The sequence below is a fragment of the Pelodiscus sinensis genome, chromosome 11 (assembly GCF_049634645.1).
Source record: "Pelodiscus sinensis isolate JC-2024 chromosome 11, ASM4963464v1, whole genome shotgun sequence".
Taxonomy (NCBI): Eukaryota; Metazoa; Chordata; order Testudines; family Trionychidae; genus Pelodiscus; species Pelodiscus sinensis.
Window position 1 is genome coordinate 44110047 of NC_134721.1, and position 25184 is coordinate 44135230.

The window sequence follows — 25184 nt, forward strand, 5'->3', positions numbered from 1 at the left end:
GGGAGGAGACGTCAGACGCAGCCTACCTTCTCCTGGTCATCAATTAGCTCGTAGAGTTTGACTTCAGCCCCAGGCATCATGAAATCCCCAAAGAGAACTGGTTGGTAGGGGATCACCTCCTCAAAGGTGGTGTCCCACTCGGCCATCATGCTCTTCATCAGATCGTCAAACCAGTTGCGGTCCTCCTCGTTAACCAGGCGGTCGCGGAACACGCGGCAGCTCTCGTGGTACCAGAGCCGGAGCAGGTGCAGTTTATTCTGGCAGAAAATCCCAGGGAGATGCACCTGTTAGGCCAAGTCCCTCCTGCAGGATGGCTTGGTTACGCCAGAACATCTGGCCGTTTTCCAACTCCCCGGTTTGTTGGGAGGGAAGAAGAATTTGAGAGGGTGCCACTGAGTCCCTTGCTTTGGAGCACTGCATGCTAATGCAGGTGCTCTACAGAGGAGCTAATTAGCGCTGCAGTAACTACCCGTGCTATTCTGCCCCACACAGGGTCAGTTTCAAAGCCACATTTATAGAATTTAGTCCGTCATCTCTTACTCCATTGTCTCAGGGCCTGAGATTAAACCTGGAAAGACCCATTATGGCCATCCACCCTGCCCTACATAATAGGTCAAAACCCCTCTGCCAAGTGGTGTCCCACTCGGCAATCAAGCTCTTCATCAGATCGTCAAACTAGTTGCGGTCGTAAGCCCCTATCTTGCTACATCGTGCTGTTTAAAGGACATGCGATCTTGATTTAAAGACTCCAAGTGATGGAGAACCCATCACATCCCTAGGTAAATTGCCTTTTCCCCCAGGGGAAGTGAGCAATAGCATCCTGGATGCTGGAGCTCCTCCATCCCAAGTTCCGGGGGTGATTTCATAAATACCCTTGGGCAAAAAGACACAGCACATTGCACAATGCCGAGTAACCTGGGAAGTGCAATGTGCCCTGCTAGTAGAGCCAGGCCGTGAACCGCTCCTTGCCTTTCCTATGTCCATTTTGAGCCTTGGCCTCTGCGCGGTGAGCTCCGGATGTCCCCGACTGTACAGTGCGGGTGACAAAAGGGGGGGGCTGACCTCAATTTTGCAGGCTTCGGCCATGAGCATGCCCTGGAACACTTTGGAGAGATCCCTCAGGTTAAAGGTGTAGTGCGACTTTGCTGGAGTAGGCAGCAGTTGGGAGGTGATGGTGGAATACACACGAATGGTGGCATCGACAAGGGGCTCGTTCAGGGGCTCGGCGTCAGGGGCTCCCGCTGCAGGAACAGAAGGCAGTGGCCTCGTGGGGAGGTGAAGGACGGACAGAATTCGAGCACAACAGGCAGGCGGACTGGCGTGACGCGGAGGCCACCCTTGCTATTGTTCAGGGACACGCCTCACTATGGGCCTCCACTTGCCTGAGGGCCCGGCCGTCTCCTCAGCTTGCTGAACGTGCAGCCTATGGGCCCAGCGCTCGCCAGTGCTCATGGGGAGACCCCACCACCCACAGCCAGCCCGTGCAGCCAGCCCACCCACAGGAGCTCAGCCGTGAACCGACCCTGAACTGCCGGGCAGCAGCTGCCCTACAAGCTCCCAGGCCTCTGCAGAGGCTGCCCATGTCCCAAATGACCTTAGGCACAGGGCCAGATTAAAGAAAAGGGTACAATCACACCCACTTCTTCAGATGCTGAGTTCCCACCCACATGGCCGAATTCACTGCTTGTGCCTTGGCTTCACACCCACACTCCTTGCTTCAGCCCTGAGTTCATACCTAGGTGCCACCATATCCTGTCATTGCTCAGAACCCCCTCCCGGGTGCCCAGACATCTCTGCTCCGGTCTATGGTTACAATCGGATGTCCAGAACCCTTTCCAGTGCCTACACTCAGACACCCAGCTCTGTGGAAGTGACTCCAGGTTCACACCTTGGTCCCAAACCACCCAGCTCAGGCTCCTGGATGGGAATAAAAGGCAGCTGGAAACTGACCAATGATGAGAAGGCCCAAAATGAAATCAGTTCCAAGTGACTGGTGGTATTCTGAAAATCATTCCCTGGGTTGCTACAGCACTTCTACAGACTCAAATACTCACTCCCCAGCTGTTCACCGGCTACAGCCGCTGGAGAATAAATGAAACCCCTGCTGCTTCTACAAAATCTGAAGCCAACTGCAGAGATCATAGCGCACCTCTTGCCCCATCGTGTGGGCAAATGTCTGACTCTGCTGAAGGATACAGATAACCCATAGCTTTAGAATCCCTCTCAGCACCCCGTGAGTACAAAGCAGGCCTTGTGTTCGGTCTCTCTCACTTACGGACTGGATCTCTGTAACTTCTTTCGCCAAGGAGGCCAGCTAGAAAACCAAGGAAGAAAAACAAAGATTGGCAAAGATAGGGGAGGAGATCCACACTCAGAAAACCCTCTTTGAGAGGACTAGGCTATGCCAGGGTTTATGTACACGTTTAAAGGCCAGATTCTCTGTGGTGGTACATCGACACATCTCCGTCAATATGATAAAAACGTGTCAATTACCCCAGCAGAGAATTTGGCCCTAAGACCGAAATGCTCCCTCACTGCTCCCTCAGCAGCACTTTCCAGATTCTAGCATTTCTTGGTCCCATCATTAGCTTCATTCTCAACCACGTGGGAATTCAAGTGGGCAGAGACTCGTGAAGAGGAAAAGCCTCGTGGCCGCCTAACTCACCCATCCAGCTGCCGAGAATGGTAGAGAAGATTTTCTTCTTGCTGCTGTCCTCCATCTCCGTGAAGGAAAGATAGTTGAAATGGCGGGTGAGGCGGGACGTGATGGCGTTCCTTCCTCCGCCTGGGGGGCCCATGGCGCAGACAAAGTTAATATCCACCAGTTTCTTGAAGGTCCCTGGGAGACAGTCCAGAGGAGAGTAATGACGTAGCCGCATGCCAAGACTAAACCAGAAATGCTCTCTATGAGTCCGACGTGTCACTCGCTAGCTATGGACACACGCTGGAGACTGGCTACCTCTGCGTCAGCCTCGCTAGCCAGCATGCCAACCCTAGGGGATGTAAGTCGTGCGAGTCACAGAACCTGGAGCCTACCGATCTGTTTCCTGTCGTACCAGCCGTGGTGGTCCATCCACTGCCGAAGCAGCTCGATGGGAGGCTGAGCGCCATAGGTCTCCAATGCCGGCATGTTTAGGTCATCAATGAAAAATATGAAATACTTGCCAAGAGGCGGCCCAAACACCCCCTTCCTCCTGCAGGGATGGAGAACGCAGGTGAGAACGGAGATGGCTGAAGGGAGGACAATTCAGCACTTCCGTCACCACAGCACTCCTGACACAGCCCAGGCCAAAGGGCCCTCTGCATAAGCTGCCTGTGGATTCATCCCTTCTCTCTAGATCTGCATCCCACCCCTCGTCTCCTGAAAAGGCACCACGCAGTGCTCAGGTGAGAAGGGTTGGGCTGTGCCAGGACAATGGGATGTGCCTAGAATTCAATTGTTTCTCATGAAATGGAAAGGGAGGGGTCTGGCAGGAGGGAGTTATACTGTAGACTGACCACAGGGGGGCAGCAAGGGGCCAGAGATGGGGACCGGGACAGCTTTAATCCCACTGGGCCAGGGGAGGACAGGGTGGAGAAAAGGACAGCTATCAATTATATATCTCAGAGTGTTTGTCTCCTTGTGTGTCTGCTTGTCTGTGTGTCTGTCTGTCCCCCAGCCGGAGGGACATGCACCTCTCCCCCTGGAGCTGCAGCACCCATGGACAGGCACGTCTCATCTGGTTCCAACCTGCCATCGTAAAAAAGGGCTGGGGTTGCCCTCTCCACATGGGGCAGCCTGCAGACTGAACCCTCCTCTCCAGCCCCACCCCAGAACAATGATTTAAATGAAGGATAAAACTAGAGTTAAAGACCTGAGCAGCGCTGGGTAAATCCTCTAGGATCTTATCTGGGCTGGCCACTAGATGCATCAAAGCAGACAGTGGATGGTGAGGAAAGGCAGCCGTGCCACAGCAAGCCTTCCTGGGGCTAAGAGCGAATGCTGCTAGCCGTGCTGGATGACTCTTGGCAACAGCTCAAGTTTCCTCTCCTCACCAATCTCTTTAAAGATCCAGTACCCGGACTCTGGGGATGATTGCTGCTCATTAGGGCAAATTGTGTGGCACTGAAAGGATAACTAGGAATGGGGCAAACCCCTTACTGCCTTTTATTGGCCATCGCCTCCAATGTTCCTAGTCCTCCCTGACCCAGAGTTAGGATCGGAAAGCCCTTTATTCCCCCAGCCAGAATCCTGTTTGGCCACTGTCCTTTCGATGCTGGGGATGAAAGCCCAGGGCAGAGGTAATAACAACGACAGCTAGCACGAGCGCTTTGCCTTTTGTCCAGTTTGCTGTCAATGAGGTCCTGGGTTTGGTTGGCGGAGGTGCGAGCGGAAAACATCAGAAAGTGGGTGATGTATTCCAGAGGCAAGTTCTTCAAAAGCTTGTCTGAAATGGTGAGAGTCTTCCCCGTGCCAGTCGGACCCACACAGAGAACCTGCGTTGAGGAAAGGGAAAAGCAGCCAGCCTTGCAGCATAAACCCAGGCAGCGGGAACGGCCACTTGCCGACGGGTTTACGTTCACCGGCTCAGTCGGGACGAGGCAACGCCCACCCTACGAGGCCTGCCACACCAGTCAAAGACTATCATTTTATTGTCTTAGTTAGGGAGGCAGATCAGGTCAAGGGAGTGCTCTTACAATGGAAAGAACCACACTGGAGAAGGAGGGGATGCAACCCGAGAGAGCAGGGACATCTTGATTGGTGGTGGTGGTGGTGATTGGTCACTATTTGGAGCACGTGAGGGAGAGCCCAGCACCTGCACTGCCTTGGTCTACCTATGGAAAGTTGGCCTTTCTCTATTGGCACTAGGCGAGTTGCGGAGGGAAAGAAACAATGACACTTGTAAGCCAGGTACCATGCCCAGGCCCAAGAAGCGGGGAAAATCTAACTCTATTAGATATTGTCAAGGCACCTAGCACCTAGGAAGAGACGGAAAATGAGACCACAGCCAAGGAGATCCAGGTTAAATCCAAAAGCAGAGCCAAGGGCTGGATACATACTGGTTTTCGATTGGTGAGCAGCATTTCCAGCATGTGGGCCATCTGCACAGTATTCATTGTGGGGATTATGATGTCGCAGTAGCTGGTGTCAGGGACCATGGTGAACTTTGCCGTGGAATCCATCCAATTTACCCAGGCCACCTGAAGGACAGAGATGTTACCGGACAAAACAACTCCCTCTGAAATGGGGAGGCTACAAATCAGCAGTTGCACTGGGATTTCCCGCTTCTAAACTCTTGGTGTAATGGACTCCCAGTTCCTTCCTCTGCTCTCTACAACATCTCTCTCTCCATGATTGTCCTCCAACGCAGCTGACACTTTTACAGTGGACTAGGGGCGGTTGCCCCAAAGCAGCGCTCGCTTGAATTTCTTTCAAACTTGGTTCACATGTTGACAGAACATTTAAGATAGTTGCTAGAACAGAGAGCACCATTATACGGAGATCTAAATGAACCAGAAGAGGAAACAGCTGACTGAAAAGCAGGATGGCTGTTTAGGGCTACGTCTATACTGCAGGCTTCTTGCACAAGAAGCTTTTTGCAGGAGAGATCTTCCACAAAAACTTCTTGCGCAAGAGCGCGTCCACACTGCAAAAGGTTTTGCACAAGAGAGTGTCCAGACTGCATGGATGCTCTCTCGAAAGAAAGCTCTGATGGCCATTCACAGAATAGCCACCAGAGCACCTGTGCTTTTTTCGATTGGCTCTTTTTGCGCAAAACCCCCCCGTTGCCCATCCACACACACCTTTTTGCGAAAGAACTCTTGTGCAAAAAGGAGCTATTCCTTGTAGAAAGAGGAATACCTACACCGCAAAAACCCTTCTTCTTTTGATTGACTGTAAATTGACTTGCGCAAAAACGCTCGAGGTGTGGACGCTCCCCGGGTTTTTGAGCAAAACCCTGTAGCCTAGTTGGAAACCTTCCTCTGTGTTGCAGTTTTGGTCCCTGGAGGCACCTGAAATGGTTGGGGCAGGGAGGCTGAACGCGTGTATGAAATGAGTTACCGACTCCCTGGAAAAAAGTCAGGGGTCAAAACCTACTGGCTCAAGGCCAGGCCCAAGCTTACGGAAGTAAGGGTCAGCATCCTCTTACAGATCCCACTGCTGAGGTCTTTCCCTAGTGTAAATGACTCCAGTGCTCAGAGACCCAGAGAAACATAGGGCTGGGAGGGGCCCCCTGAAGCCATCAGGTCCAGCTCCCACATGGGACTAGGGCTAGGGGTGCTGAGGATGCTGCTGCACACCCCGTTTGAAGTTATTTCTATTATAGACAAGGCGAGTGCGGTTCAATGGCTTGCAGATCCCCATGATAGAAATTGTTCCAGCACCCCAGGGCCAGCCCCCTGAGCGAGGCAGGAGCAAGTAACCCTAGACCATCCCAGACAGGTGTCTGGCCAACTTGTTTTTAAATGTTTCCCATCCTGGAGACTGCACGGCCTCCCTCTGAGCCTATTCCAGAGCTTAGCTACTCCAAGTATCTAACCGAACTCGCCCTTGCTGCAGGTTAAGCCCATGACACCTCCTACCTTCAGTGAACACGGAAAAAAATTGATCTCAGTCTTCTTTTATCCAGGCTAAACATGCCCACTTTAGATCAGGTTTGCTCAACCATTGATCGTATTTGTTGTTTTCCTCTGGACTCTCTCCAACTTATCCTCATCTCTCTTGAGCTGTGGGGCCCAGATCTGGACCCAGAGCTCCAGCTGGGGCCTCGGCAGTATTGTGTAGAGCAGGACAGTTACCTCCTATGTCTTACCCACAGCGCTTCAGTTAATATAATACCCGCCTGTCTGAAGCTGCATCCCACTGAGGATTCGTATTGTGGTTGCTCGTGGCTTTCCCAAGCACCAGCACCACGAAATTGACATTACTCTTCTCATTTGTGCTTCTCCCTCCCTCTTCCCCTTTCTTCTGAGTAACAGCAGTGAAAATGACCAGACACTGGGCATTTCCCAGCCTGGGGAAACCCTGAGCAGTGGCAGAGGCTGCATTTGGAAGATCTAGGTCACTAACACACAGGTAAGAAACCTTGTTTTAAGTACAACGTTCAATTTCTCCTTAGACAGCTCCGCCCAGTCTAGCAGAGCTCTGACTCACCCTGATGAGCGGAGGGACTGTGTGTGCGGTACCCTAGCCTTAGCATCTGGCCCCTTCCTCCCTTCCACTCTTCACTTTGATGAATCAATCGGATTTTTATGCACTATTCAGAGGTGGGTAATATCTCTACCTCCTTGACAACATCTTCATCAACATCATCCTCGGGATTGCTGAGTCCAGCATCATCCAGCTTATAATCGTAAACCAGCCCCTCCGCTGGGAAAAGCAGCTGGATCTGTGGGGAATAAAGCAGAGCAGGAATATCACCCCTAGAACCGGTCTGATCAACTGACCCCCGGGAACCAGGCCAATGAGGAGAACATCGGTTTTCAGCAGTGAAATTCTGTCTAGCCCCTATGGCTCATCTGTCTCTAGCCTCTTTCCTAGAGGTTTCGATGCAGATGTTCTGATGAAGCGGGACGTTTTCCAGCTGTGGACAATACCTCAGGAGGGACCCTCACACAAGCCTTCTGGAAACTCAGGGAGCTGTTCCTAGGTGCTACCATCATGAGTGGAAATCACCATTCCAGCCACTCACCTGCTCCTTTGCCATCTTCTCTCTCAACCACAAGCTGAAGGCCATGCGGCTTTGGGCATCTCCAGTTGCACCCACGCTCCAGATCAAAGCGAACATGAACCAGGGCTCTATCAGTTCTCCGAGTCGAGCAATCTTCTCCTGGGGAAGCTTCCGAATGCCCTGAACGGCCGATAAGCAGCACAAATTTCATCCTCCCACGCTGCTCAATTGGAAAGGGGGTTAAGTACTTCTTGACTCCTCCATTTAGCTAATGTATTGCTTTTCGGAAGGATTCTCAGGTGGCTCTATTCGTTACAGACGGTGAGCCAAATTCTGCTCTCCGTTACGCGGCTGTAACTCTGGGGGTTTCTCACTGTAACTCAAAGCAGAATTTGGCCTGTGAATTTTAAAGTGAGAATTTCCCTGTCTCCTTCAATACCACACAAAGCGATTCGCATCCCAGGTATACTGTGCAATATACATGTGCAACCTATTTCACCCAGCACTACCACGTGGCGCTACTGTTGTGTTTGGCAGGCTATCCTCTTATTTTATACTACAGTATAATCCTCTTTAGTGTACAGAGCCAGACTCAGCCTTCCCCGGTATACTCATCTTCAGTCTAGCCCTGCATTCAGCATGAGTCAGGGCAGTGCTGTACGTAGAGGAGCGTCGGAGTAAGTGCTCGAACTGCTCCCAGCCCTATGCCCAGAATGACTTGGTCCCTGTACCATCTATCACAGGGCTACTCAACTTCGGAAGCCCCGGGGCCCCAATGAAATTCACAGAACATGCTGAGGGCCGCCAAGTGTGGTTGCATATATATATGTAAATATATATGCAAATATATGCAAATAGCTTCTTTCACACAGTGCTCCCGGCACCTTCTCCCTGGGGGCTAGAAATGCTGACACCCTGTTCGTGTCTGTTCCAGCCAGCCCGTCTGCTTGCATCTTTCAGTGCTTGCCCCTCCTGGGAGACGCCTCGCCATTGTGGAGCGTGTTCCCAGTGGATGCCGTGTGCAAAGGATCCCACCTGCAGGCTGTGTGTTGAGCCCCGCGAAAACCCAACCCGCACCGTGGTCTGCAAACAAACAGGCCACGGGCCACGTGCGGCCCACAGGCCACATGTTGAGTAGCCCTGGTTTATCGTGTACCGTGCCCCAGTTGGGAGCTCTCGTGTTCCTTCTACACGTGGCTGCTTAACCCGCTAGCGCTATGTGCAGGGAGAGCAACAAAGAGTCGGTACAAACATCCCTACCTCAATGGGGATGAAAGGCTCATAGAAGCACTCCAGCAGCTTGAGAAGGCTCATTGCCAGGTTGCTGTCTGTTGAGGCAATTATCTCTTTCACTGATCTGCGGACAAAGCTGATGGACTCCTGCAAGGACGAGGCACACACAGATCAGCTCCTCTCTCGCCGTCCTTTCAAGAGTTTATTTACCTCCCAGGGCTTCCCTTTCCCCTTTCGGCACGGCACGTGGAGCAGCGAGGGCACGGCGGACAACGCTGCCATTTCAAGCTGTGCCCCAAACCCGGTTGGCATCCGCCAGCGAACAGAGGCCCAGGAGCGCGTCCGAGGAAATCTCTTCTGTTTGATCCTGACCAGATGATAAGACAGTCCTGCTCCTTGGCTCCGTACAGCAGCCGCTCTGTGTTGCTGTCACTGCTGATAGATTGCCTTAAGACTGTCTCGAAAGGAACTCTGTTGTCTGCCATCAAAATGATGGCAATAGCGAGGCTCAGTTTTACAACTGAGAGCCATGTCCCTCACTCTGCAGGAGGGAACGGTGTTACTGGCGGAATGAATTTGGCTGATTCTAAAATCCCCACGGGTCTTCAGGTGAGTATGAAGGAGACACATGTATCTGGATCAGTGAGTTCCCAAGTTATTAAAACCAGCAGATCCGCTCTGGGCGTCCGTAGCATGAAGTGAATCCTAATCTCAGAGGAGGCTAAAATCTTAGAGCCTTAGAAGGAACGACTCCTCTAAAGCTAACCCAACTGGATCTAAGCCACGGGCACCCAAGAGAGCTGGGACACGACAGGAGCTTACCTCTAGGAATCTGCTGAAAAGGGATTCAAGCTGCTCTGCAAAAGGCTTGATGATGTCTGGAATTTTCCTCAGCCAGCACTCAGCAAAGGGCCTGAGCCCCAAGATGCTGGGCTCCAGGTAAACCATGCCACACCGGGAGACTGTGGCGGGGGAGGCAACAGCCAGGTCCTGGACTTCAAACATCATGGTCATCACCTGAAAACCGGGGGGGGGAGGGGAAAACAGGGATCTGTCAGCACAGCTCCTCCTTAGCATCGCTCAGCATGGCTCGGTGATAAGGGCACCTAGTCGGCTCAAAGGAGTCAGCACTGATTCTCTGCCACTGGTGTGGGGAGGGAAGCCAAAAAAGCGGGTGTGGGGGCTCCCTGGGATTTCCATCTCCGTGGACTCACACTGAAGCTAGGACTGTCACGGAAGCAAAGGGCGTTCGAGTTCCCCTTGAACATCAGTAGCATTTGGCCCGTCTAGCTCTCCTTGACACTCACGGTGTGTCTAGACTACAGGGTTTTGTTGTCAAAACTATGCCTGCATCTATACTACCGCCGCGTTTTGTTGACAGTAAGTCGACAGAACTCGGCAGTTTTGTCGACGGCGGTAAACCTCATTCTACGAGGAATAATGCCTTTTTTTGACAGTTATGTCGAAAAAAGGCACTATTGATCCACACTGTGCTTTTTCAAAAGGGGGCATCGAGACTCTCTGTTGGAAAAAGCGGCTTGCTTTGTCGACAGAACTGGCTGTAGTCTAGACGTACCTTCTGTGCCTGCTTGCACAGGCAGGGCATCCAGACTTCAGTCAAACAGAAAGGCCCAACTGTGGCCTGTCAGCTCTTTAGAGAAGGGCTGTCCTGCTGTTCTCGGGCTGTCCTGTGCCTAGCACGCCGGGGTGCTGCTCCACAACAAGCGCTCCTAGCTGTCACTGCTACACAGGTGACAATCTCGGCAGGAATCCAGCCTGCCTGTAACACTCACTGGAAACTCCAAAGCAATTCTGCTGCGCGTTCGAGAGAGAGAACAGAGGCGAGACCAGCCAGAGAGGAGAGAGCAGCAGAGGCAAGAGAGGAGAGCTTAGTCACCTCAGTGAGCTTAATGATTTCTCCAGAGCTGAGACACAGCTTCTTGTTATCATCCAGCACAGTGTTCATATTCTCGATCCAGACGGCGTCGACGGGCCCGTCAAACACATACCACTTCTTATTGGTGTCACTGGCGATAGCGCCCACCCGGATGAGCGAGGAAAGAATCCCATCCGTCCTGTAACACGGGAGGAAAGAGGCAAGAGCAGCTGTAACAGTTGCCTGCTCCATATCTATCTCCTAGAGAAATTCAGACCTCACTGAAGTTAGTGGCAAACTTTCCAGCAACAACCCTGGAGCCAGGATTCCACTGTAGGCCGAACCTCTCTAGTCCAGCACCCTTGGGACCTGACCAGCCAAGTCAGAGAATTTGCTGAACCATGGGAGATCGATATTGACTAGCAGCATCAGCATCACCAACACTGCCACTGCTGGCTGGGATCTGAGAGGACATTTCGGGGTAAATTAGAGGTAAATAACACCCCAGAACACTGAGAGCCGGGCCTGGCGGCAGTAAACAAACTTCATGGGTCCACAGGAAACTTGCCCACACCCATGGTAAGTGGAGATCCAGCTCACTAAAATCATGCTAGAGAACTGATGTTTCTGGACCAGAGAGTGCCAGACAAAAGAGGTTCAACCTGTTCTGTACATCTGAGTGAGTGCTTCACAAATGTATTCAAGTGAACAGATGAATCCTCTCTCTTTCTCCTTCCCCTCATAAATCCCTAGAATCCGCAGTTTCTTAGGATAACCACGTTAGACCTTACGTGGCCGAATATCCCCGCTTTGTGAGGGAAATCCCCCATGCCTGTTGCTCCTATGTACGTAACACGACCCGGACACTAATAATGCATCCTTACACTGCCAGTGGTGCTGGTGGTGGTGAAAGGGACAGTGGCGAAGAGCGTGCTGGATGTTGATGTCTGGGATTTAATCTGTATGTGAATGTCCACAGTACAATTGCTGCTCCGACCCGCCACTGCTCTCCCATTATTCAATAATTATTGCTATTTCTATAGCACCACAGATGTTCATGGCCATTGCTACCGAGATCAAAAGAAAACAGACTAGTCTGAAGCCCGGCTGATTAAAACAGATGGATTTATGTCCCTACCTGTGTTTTATATGGAGACCGTATTTTTTGTCACGCTGATGTGTCTACGTGCTGCCCCTCGGCAGGAACCAGATCGTAAATAAGCTGTCACACTTAACAGGAATATGCTTTCAAAATATCCTTCAATAAAGAGCCACTGGAGCCCAGAGCTAGTGAGCTCCAGGGAGCAGTAGGAGAAATGCATTTGCTTCAGCTTTTCTCAGAGTTTTGTTTATTGGTTTTTATAGTTTTCTGGAACCTGTGCTCCTTAACTTTGTTCCTAAGCCTCTGGCCAGCGTGACAGGAAGCGTTACAATAATGCAAGTGGATCTTACAGAATGGCCCGTGGATCTCCAGCAAGCCACCAAGCGCTGCTTAGCTAGCCTTGCAGAGGAACATTTAGAAACCCAACCGGGGGGAATGGGCTGTTGAGAGAAGACATAGCCCATCAGAGAGCCTCTCTCATGAAGGTGCCAGCAGAATGAGGACCAAGAACCACTGAAATAATACATATGGGGGAGATAGTCAAGGCAGAGGCACAGAGACTGCTTCCCAACTCCCATGAGAAATCAGGAGCCTAACTCTTCTTCGACTATCGTCCCTTCGTTATGGAAGGCCATCAGCACACGCCAGACACAAAAGACATTCTTCACTCTTGCCTCGAAGGCGGGTGGGGAAACTTTTTTAGGGTGGGGGCCCCTGACTCACATAAAAAGCAGTTGGGGGCCTCACACAAGTGAGAAGCAAACAAAAACCCCCCCAACAACCCCAAAGCCCTCACCTATGTGGCCTCCAACTGAGGAGAAAGACGCTCCCCACATCCCCCTCCCACAGCAGAGCCTAGAGGGGCCCAAGCTAGTAGATTCTGTGTGCTCCAGGCCCATGGGGGGCTGAAGCATCTGGGCAGGCTCCCCAATGCTGGGGGAGGGAGGACTGAGCTTCAGGGGCTGGATCCAGGCTAACTGGGGGCCACATCCAGCCACCAGGCCTGAGGTTCCCCACCCCTGCTCTAAGGCAAGGAAAACTCTTTATGGTGCTGTATCCCAGAGAATCCATAGACCTAGAGGGACCACAAGAAGCCCTAGATCAGAGGAGGAGAATGGGCTTTAGCCTTTACCATTCATGTGTTAGCAAGTCAAACTCTCCATATAGCTGGCCCATGGTGATGGATTTCGGATTCAGTATGAAGTACTTGACTGCTTCATAATTCCCCCCGCTGACGGAAGGCTGACCTTTCAGAGAGGTCATGGCAGCTGCCAGCACTTTGTAGCACTGCAGAGACAGGAGGGAAGGGAACAGACATTATGACATGCATGGCAGCGGTTGGAGGGGTCGTAAACTCACAGTGACGTGATTCAGACGACAGCGAGGAAGGAGGAGGTGTAATAAAGGACTTTGTGCAAGTGTCTGGGAGCAGCCTGGGAAATGGATCTGTAAGAAAAGGCTGATCATCAAAAAGAAGAGTAGGAATGTAAATCACCAATACTAGAGGCTGGTGAAATAGCTGGAGTCCCTACATGACAATAATTGAAGATGGGCTGCCTCAAAGCCATCCTGACGTTTGCCCAGCACTCTGAAGTTTGGGACATTGCTAGAAAGCCTCTGAGTCCGACTGCAAAGCCCAAACGAGCCAGCTGTTAAAACATTTCATCACTGACACAAATAGGCATGGAAGCGACTAGTCGACTATCCAATAAGCTTATGCGTATCGGATAGTCGACTAGTGACTCAACTAGTCGCTTCCTCCCCTTGTTGCCTCCTTCAGAGAGAGGCAGCAAGGGGGGAGCAGATCCAGTGCTGGGAGGAGCCGGCTTAAAAGCCAGTTTCCCCCCCGCACCATCTCTGTGGCAGGGGCAGGGGTGCAGTGGGGTGCAGAGCTCTTGCTACATTTCAAAAGCAGAAGCACCGCAGAGCAGTGGGAGAGCAGGGGACTCAAGCAGCGCCCCACTGGCCCCGCGCTCCCTGTTTTTGAAATGTACAAGAGCCCTCCAGGCCAGCGGGGGACTGCTTGAGCCCCGCTCTCGTACATTTCAAACGTAGAGATCACAGGGCCAGCGGGGGACGGCTTGAGTCCCCCACTGGCCCTGTGCTCCCCGCGGCGCTTCCACCTTTGAAATGTAGCAAGAGACAGAAGGACTCTTGGTACATTTCAAAGGCCGAGGCTCCCTTATCGACTAATTGAATAATTGATGCAAATTGCATTAAGCATTCGATTAGCTGATTAATCTACATTTAACATCCTTAGCTACAAATCCACATTTTCATCCCTATTTCAAGCCAGAACAAATCCCTCTCACTGCCATAGCTCCAGTGCAGAGACTAGAAATGCTCCAGCATTAGTGTCTTGTGCAAGATGTAATCCTCTTCCAGATTCTCCCTCCCACCCCCATCTAGCTACTCCTCTCCACCAGCTCGCTGCACGTCTCGCTCAGCTTTACCTTGGTTTTCCCCGAGCCTGCGGGCCCCACCAGCATGAGGCCGTGGCGCACCACTGTGGTTTCGTACAGCTGGATGCACTTCGTCACAAAACCTGCAAAGGAACAAGATTTGGAGTGTGGGGCTTGCAATCTGTTTCACTTGCCAGCAAATCGGAGGAGTGCCTGCTCCAACCAGCACAGCCAAAGACTTGTTGCCCACATCGCATAAGTCACTGCGGTTTTATTGGCCTGTAAGGACCTGGCTCCGACCCAGCAAAGCATCCATGCACGTGCTGAACTTTAAGCACAGAGTGTCCGGCCGACAACAGTGAGATCAGCCTTGGCCTTCAAGTTCAGCAGGTGCTACACCGTTAAGTTGGATTGAGGTCCCATACATGGTGATAACTTGTTCTTCGGGCCAGTCACTGGCTACAACCATTAGAGCAGTGATATCAAGAGTTCAGGAGCCAAATTAGCCACCAGCATTACCCAAAAGAACCACAGCAGTGCGGATTCATTGTTTCTTTTGCTGGCATGTCTCAGTGCAAAATGACTGACCCAATGTTACTTTTTCTACAACAGGTTAATAATCTAGGAAAAGCACGCTGACTGGTTAGTAGCTCAGCATGGTTAATAATTACATCATGCCAGGTTTACGGTCACGTGCTGCAAAGACATATTAAAGAGTCTGAGTATTGCTGAGTAGAGTAATCCAGCTCCCATCAATCACCCAGCACCTTAATATCAGTATCATATTTCAATAGCTCCCTTGCAGTGACTCATCCAGTAACAGCTAGAGATGGCACCTGTCTTCCTTGTAAGCAGAGTGCTTGGGCGGCCTCCCAGGAGAGATTCACATACTGCCCAGCTGATTAGCAGAGCCCCTACAGCCGGCAGCATGTGTTTCTACTGGTGGTGCACATGTGCACAGGCCTTGGTGCACAAAACAAAATTTATTCTGAACACAGATGGAAACATTGGAGGGCACCACGTTCTGTATTGATTTCACTGCTCAGCAATTTCCCATGGTACTGAATAAAGGGAGCACCCCCTATCCTTTGCAGCGTTAAGGGGAAATGGCAAAGCTGCAGATAACAGCTGTTTTGAGCCCTTTCCTGCTCCTTGACACTATAGAAAGACTATCACAGAGATGTGCTCTGTTTGTTTTAAGCTTCTGCCTTCTAGTTTGCATTGAAAGTATCGGGCCCTGACCTCTTCCCTTTCTCTGGAGGCCCCCGACAAGTATTGGAGACGTGGGAATGTGACACTGTGGCTGAAGACTGAATTAGGGATGGTAAGTAGCGGTTAACTGGCTCATCGAGTAGTCGATGGAATTTCCATCGAACACCCGATTAGTCAATAAGCAAGGGCGGTGTCAGCGCTCACTCCCGGTGCATCTCAGCACAACCTCCCGCTGCCGCTCTGCATTTCTACAGGGAAGCTGGCGGGAGAAGATGCTGGAAGAATCCCTGGTCCTGGGTCTCAGCACTCGCAGTGGCTTCCCTTTAAAAATGCAGAGTGGCAGTGTGGTGGTGGTGGGCGGGCGGGGAAGGTTGTGCTGAGACCCAGGACCAGGGATTCAGCCAGCGTCCTCTCCTGCTGGCTTCCCTTTAAAAATGCAGGGGGGAGGGAAATGAGTGAGTAGTCAACAGTGCCACCTGATAAGCTCCTGCTTACGGGGTAGTCGACTAGGTGACTTCTCCTTTACATTCGTTATTGAAATCCAAGGTTCAGGTCTCCATAAGCGAGAGTCAATGTCTCTCACATATTCATTTAGCAGGGCTGCCACCGGGCACTAACCTCCACCCCCGAGGTCACTTTCCAAGTCCTGCAAACATCTGTGAAAAAGTGTGAAGTCGGGGCCTGATATCGCCCGTCGCAAGAGTGAAACTGGAGGCAAGCGGATGGAGCTATTCCCGCATGCTCACACACACCCACATACAGAGGATTCTGTTCCATTTGCCATTCACCTTTAAGAGCTTTTTCACTCACCCTCCACATCCTTGAGGTTGTCTTTGGTGCAGCATTTGCGGATTGCTTCTTCCAGGATGCCATATTCTATAGGCTCCTCTTTGATCTTGGGAAACAAGTCGGAGACAATACCATTGAACAACTTGAGGTCATCCTGCAGGAACTTGGGCACATTGACATCCCGGATGGCCCTAAGGCAGATCAGCTCCTGCAACGAGTTAAGGAGCAATAGTGAAATGAACTCTGTGACCCTGCCTGCTTCCTTCTGTACGATGCCTTTCCCATCCATCCAACTCAGCCTGGTCTGCCAGGGCCTTCACGTCTATTTCATTCCTTGTGTTTGCTCGGGCTGCGAGCCTTTTAGAATTCTATCTCCAGGGACTTCTCGTTCGCTGCGGTGGCCTGCGCTGGTGAACATAGAACAGCGGGTGAGGAATCATCCTGGATGAAACCAGAGCAATGATTGCCCACCTCGGCTAGTGAGCAGGTGGCACAAGTGGCCCTTCCTTGTGTCAGCAGCCGTAAGATTGTGCTAACCACAGTGGTTTCCCTAGAGAGTGCGGTTTTGCTCTCTGCACCAGCATATCTGGATGGTGCGGGGGGTGCCAGCTGAAGAGGAGAAGCACTCTGACAATGCTGTGTGCACTCACACGCCCCTCACGTCACATGCCCTCGCTTTGCGAGTGTCACTTCCGTAACACCAGTAGGAAAACACCGAGGTGGATGAAAAGCAGCAGCATCTGGCATGGGCAACGGTGAGCAAAGCATCTAATGAGCTAAGCACAGAGCCCCACTGGGCTGCATGCGGCCCTTGGGCCACAGTTTGCCCACCACTGAACCAGAGGGTACTTGCTTCATTCATGGTAGGGTTCTCTCTCTTGAGGTTGCCCGCTGCTGAGATCACAGTCTTCACAGCTCTCATTCCAAAGTCATAATGGTCCTGCAATAGGCATGGAGGAAAGGACTAAATTAGACAGTTGTGCATCACTCAGGAACAGCGAGCCTGCAATCTGAGTCTCCCACCCCACTGGTCTGCGAAGTAAGCTAGAAAAATCATCTCCTTTACCAGCTGATGGTACTTGCCAGGAGCTTTCTCCCGGGTGAGGAGATGGGGGATAACTGGCTGAAGAGGGAGTTTGAAAGGAACTGCTGTTGGACACAAGTGCCATGCAAGGGCAGCTCTGTGCGTTAGCGTAAAGTAAATGAAACTACAGCCAGAGGGATGGCGGAGCCACACCTGGTTACAAAGGGAAGCATGAAGAAGAAGGCGGTGGATGGAGAGTGGCCCATGAGGTGGTTGGGAAAGTGGGAAAGGTGAGTATTAAGAGTCTTGAATTAAGAGGGACGCTCCACTACTCAAAGACCGTCCCATCGTTGAAGGCTGCGCGTCAGGAAGCCACAGACCTGGCTGCTGAGCTGTTCCGATGACAGTTTGAACGTCGTGGTGATCTTCTTCGCCAGGATCTTGGCTTCGTTGAACCCAAAGGAGTAGAGCGAGATCTCCGCAATCATGGAATAGTCTGGAACCATCATAGCCACAGGGCGGAAGAGAGCCTGGAACAGACACATCCGCTAGGACGGGATGAAGACACTTCGCTCCCTGCTCCCCTCTGTGTGACTTCGACTCTGGGGCTGCAGCAGGCGCTTTTCGGTGGGATGTGTCCCAGTCGCAGCAGTTCCTTACAACTGTGATTTCTGGGGTCAGCACAATCCCAGAATCCTAGCACAAGCCACTCCTGCGACATGGGCATGCCCAGACCGCCAACCCTCCTGCCACACTGGCTGGCAGAAGCCCAGCTTTGTCCATGTCTTACACTACTGGATGCACGGTTCTCAGGAGGACACCATGGGTCAGTCGCACCTCGGTCTAGGCTGGGGAAGCTGGGGTGGCACAAAGAAGCCACACAACTCCCCTTTGCCGGGAGGTCTGCTGCACATCAGAGCTCTTCATACAGGATGCAGTGCTGGCAGACAGGGCATGCCCTAGACATCCAGACACCAGACCGATTCACTTCATCTCCACAGCAACCTCCACGGGGGGCTCCTATGGATTTCCAACGGATGGCTTCCCCGCCCCAGCTAAGACCTGGCAGGAGGGCAGCACCTTCTGCCCTCTCTCCAAGTGCACCTCTGCTGGGGCACCCGATTGCAGGGAGGAGCAATTCACAGTTTCACTATTAATAGGGTAAATACCAACGTGGGTCTGCCCTGGAAAGGTCCAGCATACAGATGGCACTATGGAGGTGCCGCTGAAAACGAGTCAGTTCTAACAATCTGTGCCACAAGCTCACTTAGACAGGCCAGGTCGCCTCGCCTCATGCGCAAGCCACAGGAAAACCTGTTTGCCTGCTTCACACTCAGTCTGAAGTTTGGGAAGTTAGAGGCTTATGTTTTCTAACAGCGCTAGTGATTTTAGGTGCCTGCGTTTTGGGGAGCCCGACTTGACACACCTGTTCGGCTGTCTGAGTGTCAGAGCACGGGCACTGTGCACGCTGAGGGGGTCTCCAGCTGAGCCCCCCAAAACTCCTGGAGATGGAGAGCTGGATGTTCCTAACTACACTTTATCTCTTTTATTGCATCCATGCGTGCTGGGTGTCTAGCCGCTTCCCTCACAGGCAGAGACCTGCCACAGCGGGTGTCTCAGCTTTCATGCTTGCCAAAGGGGCCTGGCACGGCGAGAGGGAGCTGTGCGGCCTGCCTGTGCAATGCACGTGGCCTGTGAGACATGCTGGCAGGGCCATCGGGAGGTCAGGTGAACACTCGTGCTCAGATGGTGCCATTTCCCCGGCGGTGGCAAGGAGGCTCCAACACCTCTGGGCAATCTGTGTGCCAGGACAAAAGGCACAGTTGCTACCAGACTCTGCAGTCACTAGCCGTGGCTTTCTTTTCAGTCCTCTCCAGACACAGCCAAGAAGTCAGCTCCTGAAACCGAGTCTCCCATGCTGGGCTGCTGCCCTGTTCCCAGGTCCGCCCACGCTAAGCTGCCTGTGAACGGTACGGATCAGCAGCCATTGTCTGGAGCCAAGTCCCCCCCACGTCCCAGAGCAGCAGGTCACAGAACTGCCCTTCCTCTCGGTGCTGGCACAGCGATGGGCTTACTGACCTTCAGGTTGTCTGGTAATTCAGTGCGCCCTGCATAGCCGGGGTTCATGGTGATGAAGACGGCGCAGGATGGGACCAGTGGGATCTCAGCGCCTTCAAACATGAAGCGGTCCACCTAGCAAACCAAAGCGCGGCTATGCCCAAGGGACAATGGAACAAGCCAGAGACAGGATCTTCCCCTGTGCCGGAGAAACAGCCGCTTCCCCGCCACACTGAAATGAGCCCACCCCACAGGTGTAACTGACGAGGTCTGGCTCCCATACAGAAACCCAGTCATCCAGGCAGTGTTTCCCCTCCTTTTATGACGAGCCCGGCTCTTACAGATTTCCCGATCCCTTCCAAGCTTTCGTTTGCTCATCAACAGGCTCCCAAGCCCCAGCTAGCCACAGACATAGATTCTGGATGTGAACTGGGGACAGGATTAATTTGTGGCACGAGGAAACCTGAAACCCCTCTGGAGAGAGAGGGGAGTTTCAGAAGGCGGATCAAGCCAGAGAAATCATTGCAAGCGAGTTTCTAATATTAAGCCCATGTCAAGCAGCTTTCTCAGCCCTCCCGGGAGCAGCACAGCGCCTGGCTGTTAGAACTACTCAGGGCTGATTCTCCATCTGGGACCACAATTCAGAGCTGTGTGTGGGAGGAAGGAGGCCACTGTGGAAATACCTGGAGGCCGGATAACTCCGTCAATTCCATCAGCTGCTTATGAGCAACCCACCTGGGCGGTACCACATCTTGCCTGCACTGCAGTGAAGGCCGACAGAGTGTGGCCACTGGCTCTATGACCAGAACCAAGTGCAGGGCGGAGAAGGGAAAGGCCAGGCCTGCCCCTCTCTCTGCAGACACACACCGCGACTCACCCTTTGCTGCTGGGCCTTTTGAATGGTTGCGATCTGCTGGGCCACCACCGACAGCACCTCCACGTCAATGCGGTTAAACTCGTCGAAGCAGGCCCACGCGCCGGAGCTAAGCAGGGAGGGGGCAGCGGGGCAGCGTCAGGGCTAGGTGGACGGGGGGAGGGAGGGAGAGGCTGACAGAATTGCTGGGTGGGGAGGCTCTGCACTCCTGGAAGGAGAGGCCTTGGGCAGAAAAAGCAGGGCTGGGGCAGTCAGCCCTGAGGAGCACCCGGACTGTCCAGCACCCCCCACCCACCAGCCCTTTGCACAGTAGTATTGTTGGGGGCCGGGAGCCCTGGGCTCTTTTGAATTGCCAGGCCCTGGGGCAAATGCCCCACTTCCCCCTCCCATCGGTGGGCCTGGGTTGAACTGCCAGACTGGGGGGTGGCCATGTCAGAGAGAGACAGGAAATGGACGCAACTGTCCTCAGCTCCTATATCAATGTTACTAGGGGAGGTAACCCCACGTGCAGCCTAATACCAGCTCAGCAGATTCCAGGCCTGCTGCTGGAAGGGCCATCAGCTGTGCCTTGCTTTGTACCCCGACTGCGGATGCAGCTGATGTCCTTGCGACAGCCAAGATGCCTGCCTTGCGTTCCGGGAGGAGAGGTCTGCCCATGAAGCTGCTTGCAAGAAAAGGTCTGTGGAGAGCTATCGACTGTGCTGGCTGCACACGTGCAAGGCACAGCTGGACTAGCTCTGCTTGCCATGCAGAGAATTCACTCTGCATTCCTTGGGGGCCTGGCTGCTCGATCCCAGCAGGGTCTCTCCTCTGGAGAGTTGAAAGCTGAGGGCTGACCCTGGCCTGACACGTAAGATACCGTGCAAAGGGTCAGACGTGCCCGTGTACACCGCCCCAAAGCAAATGGTGCAAAGCAGCTTAGTTTTACTTGACAAGAATCCAGCTCTTCTTTTATATTGGCCCAACAATGCCTCTATCTTTCCTTCCAACGGGCATGAGGCTAGCAGCCCGCAGACCTTCCCGCGCTCATTTGCTCTGGCACTGCAAAGCCCCTGGAGGATTAAAACAATCCAGATGGGCCCTCTTCATTCCCCCAGACTCCCCTCTCTTCCATGTGGCCAAGAGCTTCCTCCATTTAACTCCCAGCATCTCCCCCTCACCCACTGGGAAGGCCCGGGGGCATTCCAGTTCCCTTAGATCACTTTTTGCACCTGGCAAGTCCCTTCAGGAATTTCCCCATCGCCATGAAGTCAAGCTGGTCGGAGCAGTTGAACACCACAGTCTGGATGGCGAGAGCTTTCCCCAGATCTTTAGTGGTTTCAGTTTTCCCTGTCCCGGCAGGCCCTGCAGGCGCGCCTCCAAATTTTAGATGCAGGGCTCCAGTAAGCGTCAGGTAGCACCTACAGCAGTGCAGAAACCGGTGATCGTTAGAGGCGTTCCTTCTTGGGCTTACGAGCTGCAGCTCCTATTTCATTATTTAAGGTGACCTGCTTTATTTGTCTGCCAAGTGTGATCACAGAAAATCCATCCCATGTTATTCAGAGCGCTTTACTTACAGTGCACCGGGATTTAGCTAAGCGGCTTGGGATAACATTAATGGGACTCGCATGGCTTGATGGAAATTGACTCTGTCTGTAAGGATGATTATTATACAAGAGCTAGTAGCCATTTTACAAAGGAATAACACCAGCCAATTTCAGAGAGAGTGCGGAATTGGTATTCATCTGCAAATCTGACACGGTTTCCCTGGGCTCGAACAAAGACATTAACTGGCTGTCACATTATAAAGCCAGTCTCCCCGGCCTCTAACAGCTGCATTTTTACATCAAAAGCTAAGAATGGGACACTTTCAGCCCACTTAATTAGCCTCATTAGCACCCGTCCTACAATTGACAGATACCTTTTCCCCCTCTTGGTTTCTGTTATTTCCACTCCAGCTCATCTGGGGCAGTGGGTTTTCCCCACAAAAGCTCATGATCCTCGATATTTTTGTTAGTTTCTGAAGTGCCATAGGACGACTCATCGTTTTTATATGAGAGCTAGGTGTTTTTATTGGGAAACATACATGCTCCCTGGTACTGGTTTACCTATCCACAGGAACAGAATGGGCCCTTTGTTATTCAGATGGCTTTTGTTTTACGGTTCACAAAGAACCCTGCCGTGCCACGTCATACACAAAGCTGTAACGGGACAGCGGGACGTGAATCCTGCAACCCATGCGGTGGCTGTACGGGCCCGATCTACCATCGCTCTGGTACCGCTTGGCTCTACCAACGGCCCTCAGGCCACTTGTGTGCGTAAGTGCTGCTCAGCGCGCGTGAGGCTAGCCGAGCCAGAGCCTGGCTTTACCTCAGGATGAGGGCTGCTCTCCCAGGACAAGGGAGGTGCTTTGCTATCAGAATCTCTGTACCTGTCAGTGAGGGGGGTGATCACCAGGCGGCCACTGTTCCCCAAGTATTCGTAGCCGTAGATGAACTCAGCGTTCACTGCTCGGATGTACAGATCGTTCCTGGCCCAGTAGTATCTAGGGGGAGTGCAAACGGGATCTGAGACAAACGTCCTGGCAGGGCACAGCAACAGCAAGACTAAAAGGCCACTATCCATGACTGCTAACGTTCCCTGCACGCTAGGCCCGCGGAGCTCCGTGCACCCCAGCCCTGGGCCAGAGGTTAGAAACACCTGCTGGAGGAGGGCAGAGGTGCGGGCTGGGAGGACCCCCGACCTCTCTGGGCACCAGGAGCCAAGCAGGAGGGGCTGTGCAATGGGATGTCCAGGATTCTCATGGCGCCCCACTTGACTCCTCTTAGAGGGGCGGCAGGTCAATGCCTTTGGACTGTGCTGGCACAGGCTAGCGCATGTATTGCATGCAAGGAGCTAGTGCCTGCAGCCTGGGTCTGTGCTAACATGCCCTGCCAGAGGCAAGCGCTGGGGTCCAGCCAAGCCATCAGGACGGCGTAACAGACCACGACATACTCCCAAGGCATTCAGTCCACTTAAACAGACCCACCCTGCAAACGCCCTTGCTTTCCGGCCGTGCTACGGACGCGGCCGGTCAGTAATGGATGGTGGCCAGTGAATCCACACTAGGGATGTTAAATCCTGGTTAACTGGTGAAACATTATGTGTAACCAGTTAACTGATGAAAGGGGGAGGAGGGTGGGGGGCAGCCCTCCCCGCTGTGGACAAGGGCTGTTCTGGATGGCTGGTTGGAACAGTCCCTGCCTGCTCCAGGGCCTGCTCCAATCGGCCGGCCAGAACAGCCCTTGTCTGCAGTAGGCCCCACAGGGCTGGAGCAGCTCTTTGCCCACTGGGGGTGGGGAGCTGCTCCAGCTCCTACTGGTTAACTGGGACCAGTAAGCCTGACCCGTTAAGGGTGGGGCCTACCCCTTAACTGGTTCCCCATTCACATCCCTAATCCAGAGCAGGTTTGCCTTACCTGAGCTGAGAGATCCACTCAAAATCATTCTCACTCATCACGTTCTCCTCAATCAGCTTAGCAGCAACATCCTTGGCATGGACTTCGATCACAATGAGCGCGGACAACACTGTTCGCTGCATCCTCGACAGCTTTCCTCGGACCAGGGCTACCAGGTCACTCAGCTGTGCGAGGGAAGGGAAGCTAGTCAGAGCCGGCCCTGAACTGCCTTGGCTCCTATTCTCTAACCAACAAGGTACTAAAGGAGGGCAGGAGATGGACAGCCAGGAGCCCAGTAGACAGGGCACTACACCGGACCATGAGAGACCCAGGTTCAATTCCCTCCTCTGCCACAGACTTCCTTGTGAGTCTGGGCAAGTCACTTAGCCTCTCCCCGCCTCAGTTCCAATCTGCACAATGAGCATAATGGCGCTGCCCTCCCTCCGAGGGACGCTGCAAGAATAAATACATTCAAAATTGCCAGGCACTCTGAGGGTGGGGAGAACCATCCTTCATAGGAGCCACTGGTGTGACTTAGGGCAGGGTGTTGGTGGACTGAGGAAATGTCACAAAGGATCACACCTCCAGAAGGCCAACACCCCCCAGCGCCATGGTAGAGCATGAGCGAGCAATGGGAGAACAGCTCCGCAGGGTCAAATGTGGGACGGGCACATGCAGGTTAAGATGACAAGGGCAGAACTCCGAGATCTCGCGTGACTGCTTTGGAGTTCAGTTCTTTCCCATGCTAATGTAACACACTGCTGCAGACCCTTGGCCTCACTTTGGGAAATGTCTCTGGAAACAGCTGCAGCAATACTCAGCTTATGGGCGGCGACTGATCTGAGGTCAGAGGAAGTGACAAGAGACCGAAATGTGGTCTGACACATTCCTCTTTCCTACCTGAGCGCTCAGCTGAGGAAACAGCCTGGTGGACAAATCCCCAGCTTCCAAAGCCTCGGATACTTCCTTTGTCCAGAAGGTCTGACAGCCAGCGATGGTCACCTGCCCAGGCCATTGCAAGACCCACAAAGTACGCTGCGTCTTTAAAAAAAACAACCACCACCACGCATGATATTAGCTATCAGCACCACAAATCTCTTTTCTTTCATGATCCCTTATCTCTGTACAGGCTCCACCTTTTCATGGCTCGTGTCCGGAAGCTATCCACTTCCACCTCAGATATTACAATTTCGACTTACTTCTCCGTCCTAGTTTTTCCCGTTGCCACGAAAAAGCTTCCCCAAGATGCTGGGCATCCAGACAACGGATGCTTGGGTGCCTTCTCTACAACAGACCATCTGGCTACGCAAGACTCCCTTGGGAGCTAAGAGAACAAACTTCCACTCTTACAGCTAGTTCTGGTGTATTGGAGAGTCAGATTCTTAGAGTATAATAATGCCTGAGATTTCTGATGCTCCATCCTTTTTTACCTTCCTTTCTACTTGTGTCCATCCCCAGTGTCCATCCCCTGGCCCCAGGAATTAATCTGGCCCCATGTTACCACAGGTTGAACCTCTGTTATCCGGGATTCCCTGGTCTGGCAACAT

The 25184-nt window shown here is 52.7% G+C and overlaps 1 protein-coding gene across 5 annotated transcripts in view; it reads right to left on the minus strand.

Moving 5' to 3' along the window:
• DNAH1 (dynein axonemal heavy chain 1) overlaps positions 1-25184 on the minus strand; it is a 140351-nt gene that overhangs the window by 46973 nt on the left and 68194 nt on the right. For all 5 annotated transcript variants that reach the window (XM_075939493.1, XM_075939495.1, XM_075939492.1 and 2 more), the window contains exons 26-48: positions 24538-24678; positions 23659-23822; positions 22633-22746; positions 21434-21622; positions 20226-20331; positions 19370-19483; positions 17671-17820; positions 17120-17206; positions 16288-16474; positions 14317-14408; positions 12996-13150; positions 10783-10960; positions 9708-9902; positions 8913-9032; positions 7674-7832; positions 7266-7370; positions 5041-5181; positions 4316-4476; positions 3037-3194; positions 2666-2839; positions 2276-2314; positions 1063-1241; positions 27-257 (exon numbers count right to left, since the gene is read on the minus strand). In XM_075939493.1, the coding sequence (XP_075795608.1) occupies positions 27-257; positions 1063-1241; positions 2276-2314; positions 2666-2839; positions 3037-3194; positions 4316-4476; positions 5041-5181; positions 7266-7370; positions 7674-7832; positions 8913-9032; positions 9708-9902; positions 10783-10960; positions 12996-13150; positions 14317-14408; positions 16288-16474; positions 17120-17206; positions 17671-17820; positions 19370-19483; positions 20226-20331; positions 21434-21622; positions 22633-22746; positions 23659-23822; positions 24538-24678 (3339 nt within the window). The remainder of the gene's footprint in view (positions 1-26; positions 258-1062; positions 1242-2275; positions 2315-2665; positions 2840-3036; positions 3195-4315; positions 4477-5040; positions 5182-7265; positions 7371-7673; positions 7833-8912; positions 9033-9707; positions 9903-10782; positions 10961-12995; positions 13151-14316; positions 14409-16287; positions 16475-17119; positions 17207-17670; positions 17821-19369; positions 19484-20225; positions 20332-21433; positions 21623-22632; positions 22747-23658; positions 23823-24537; positions 24679-25184) is intronic.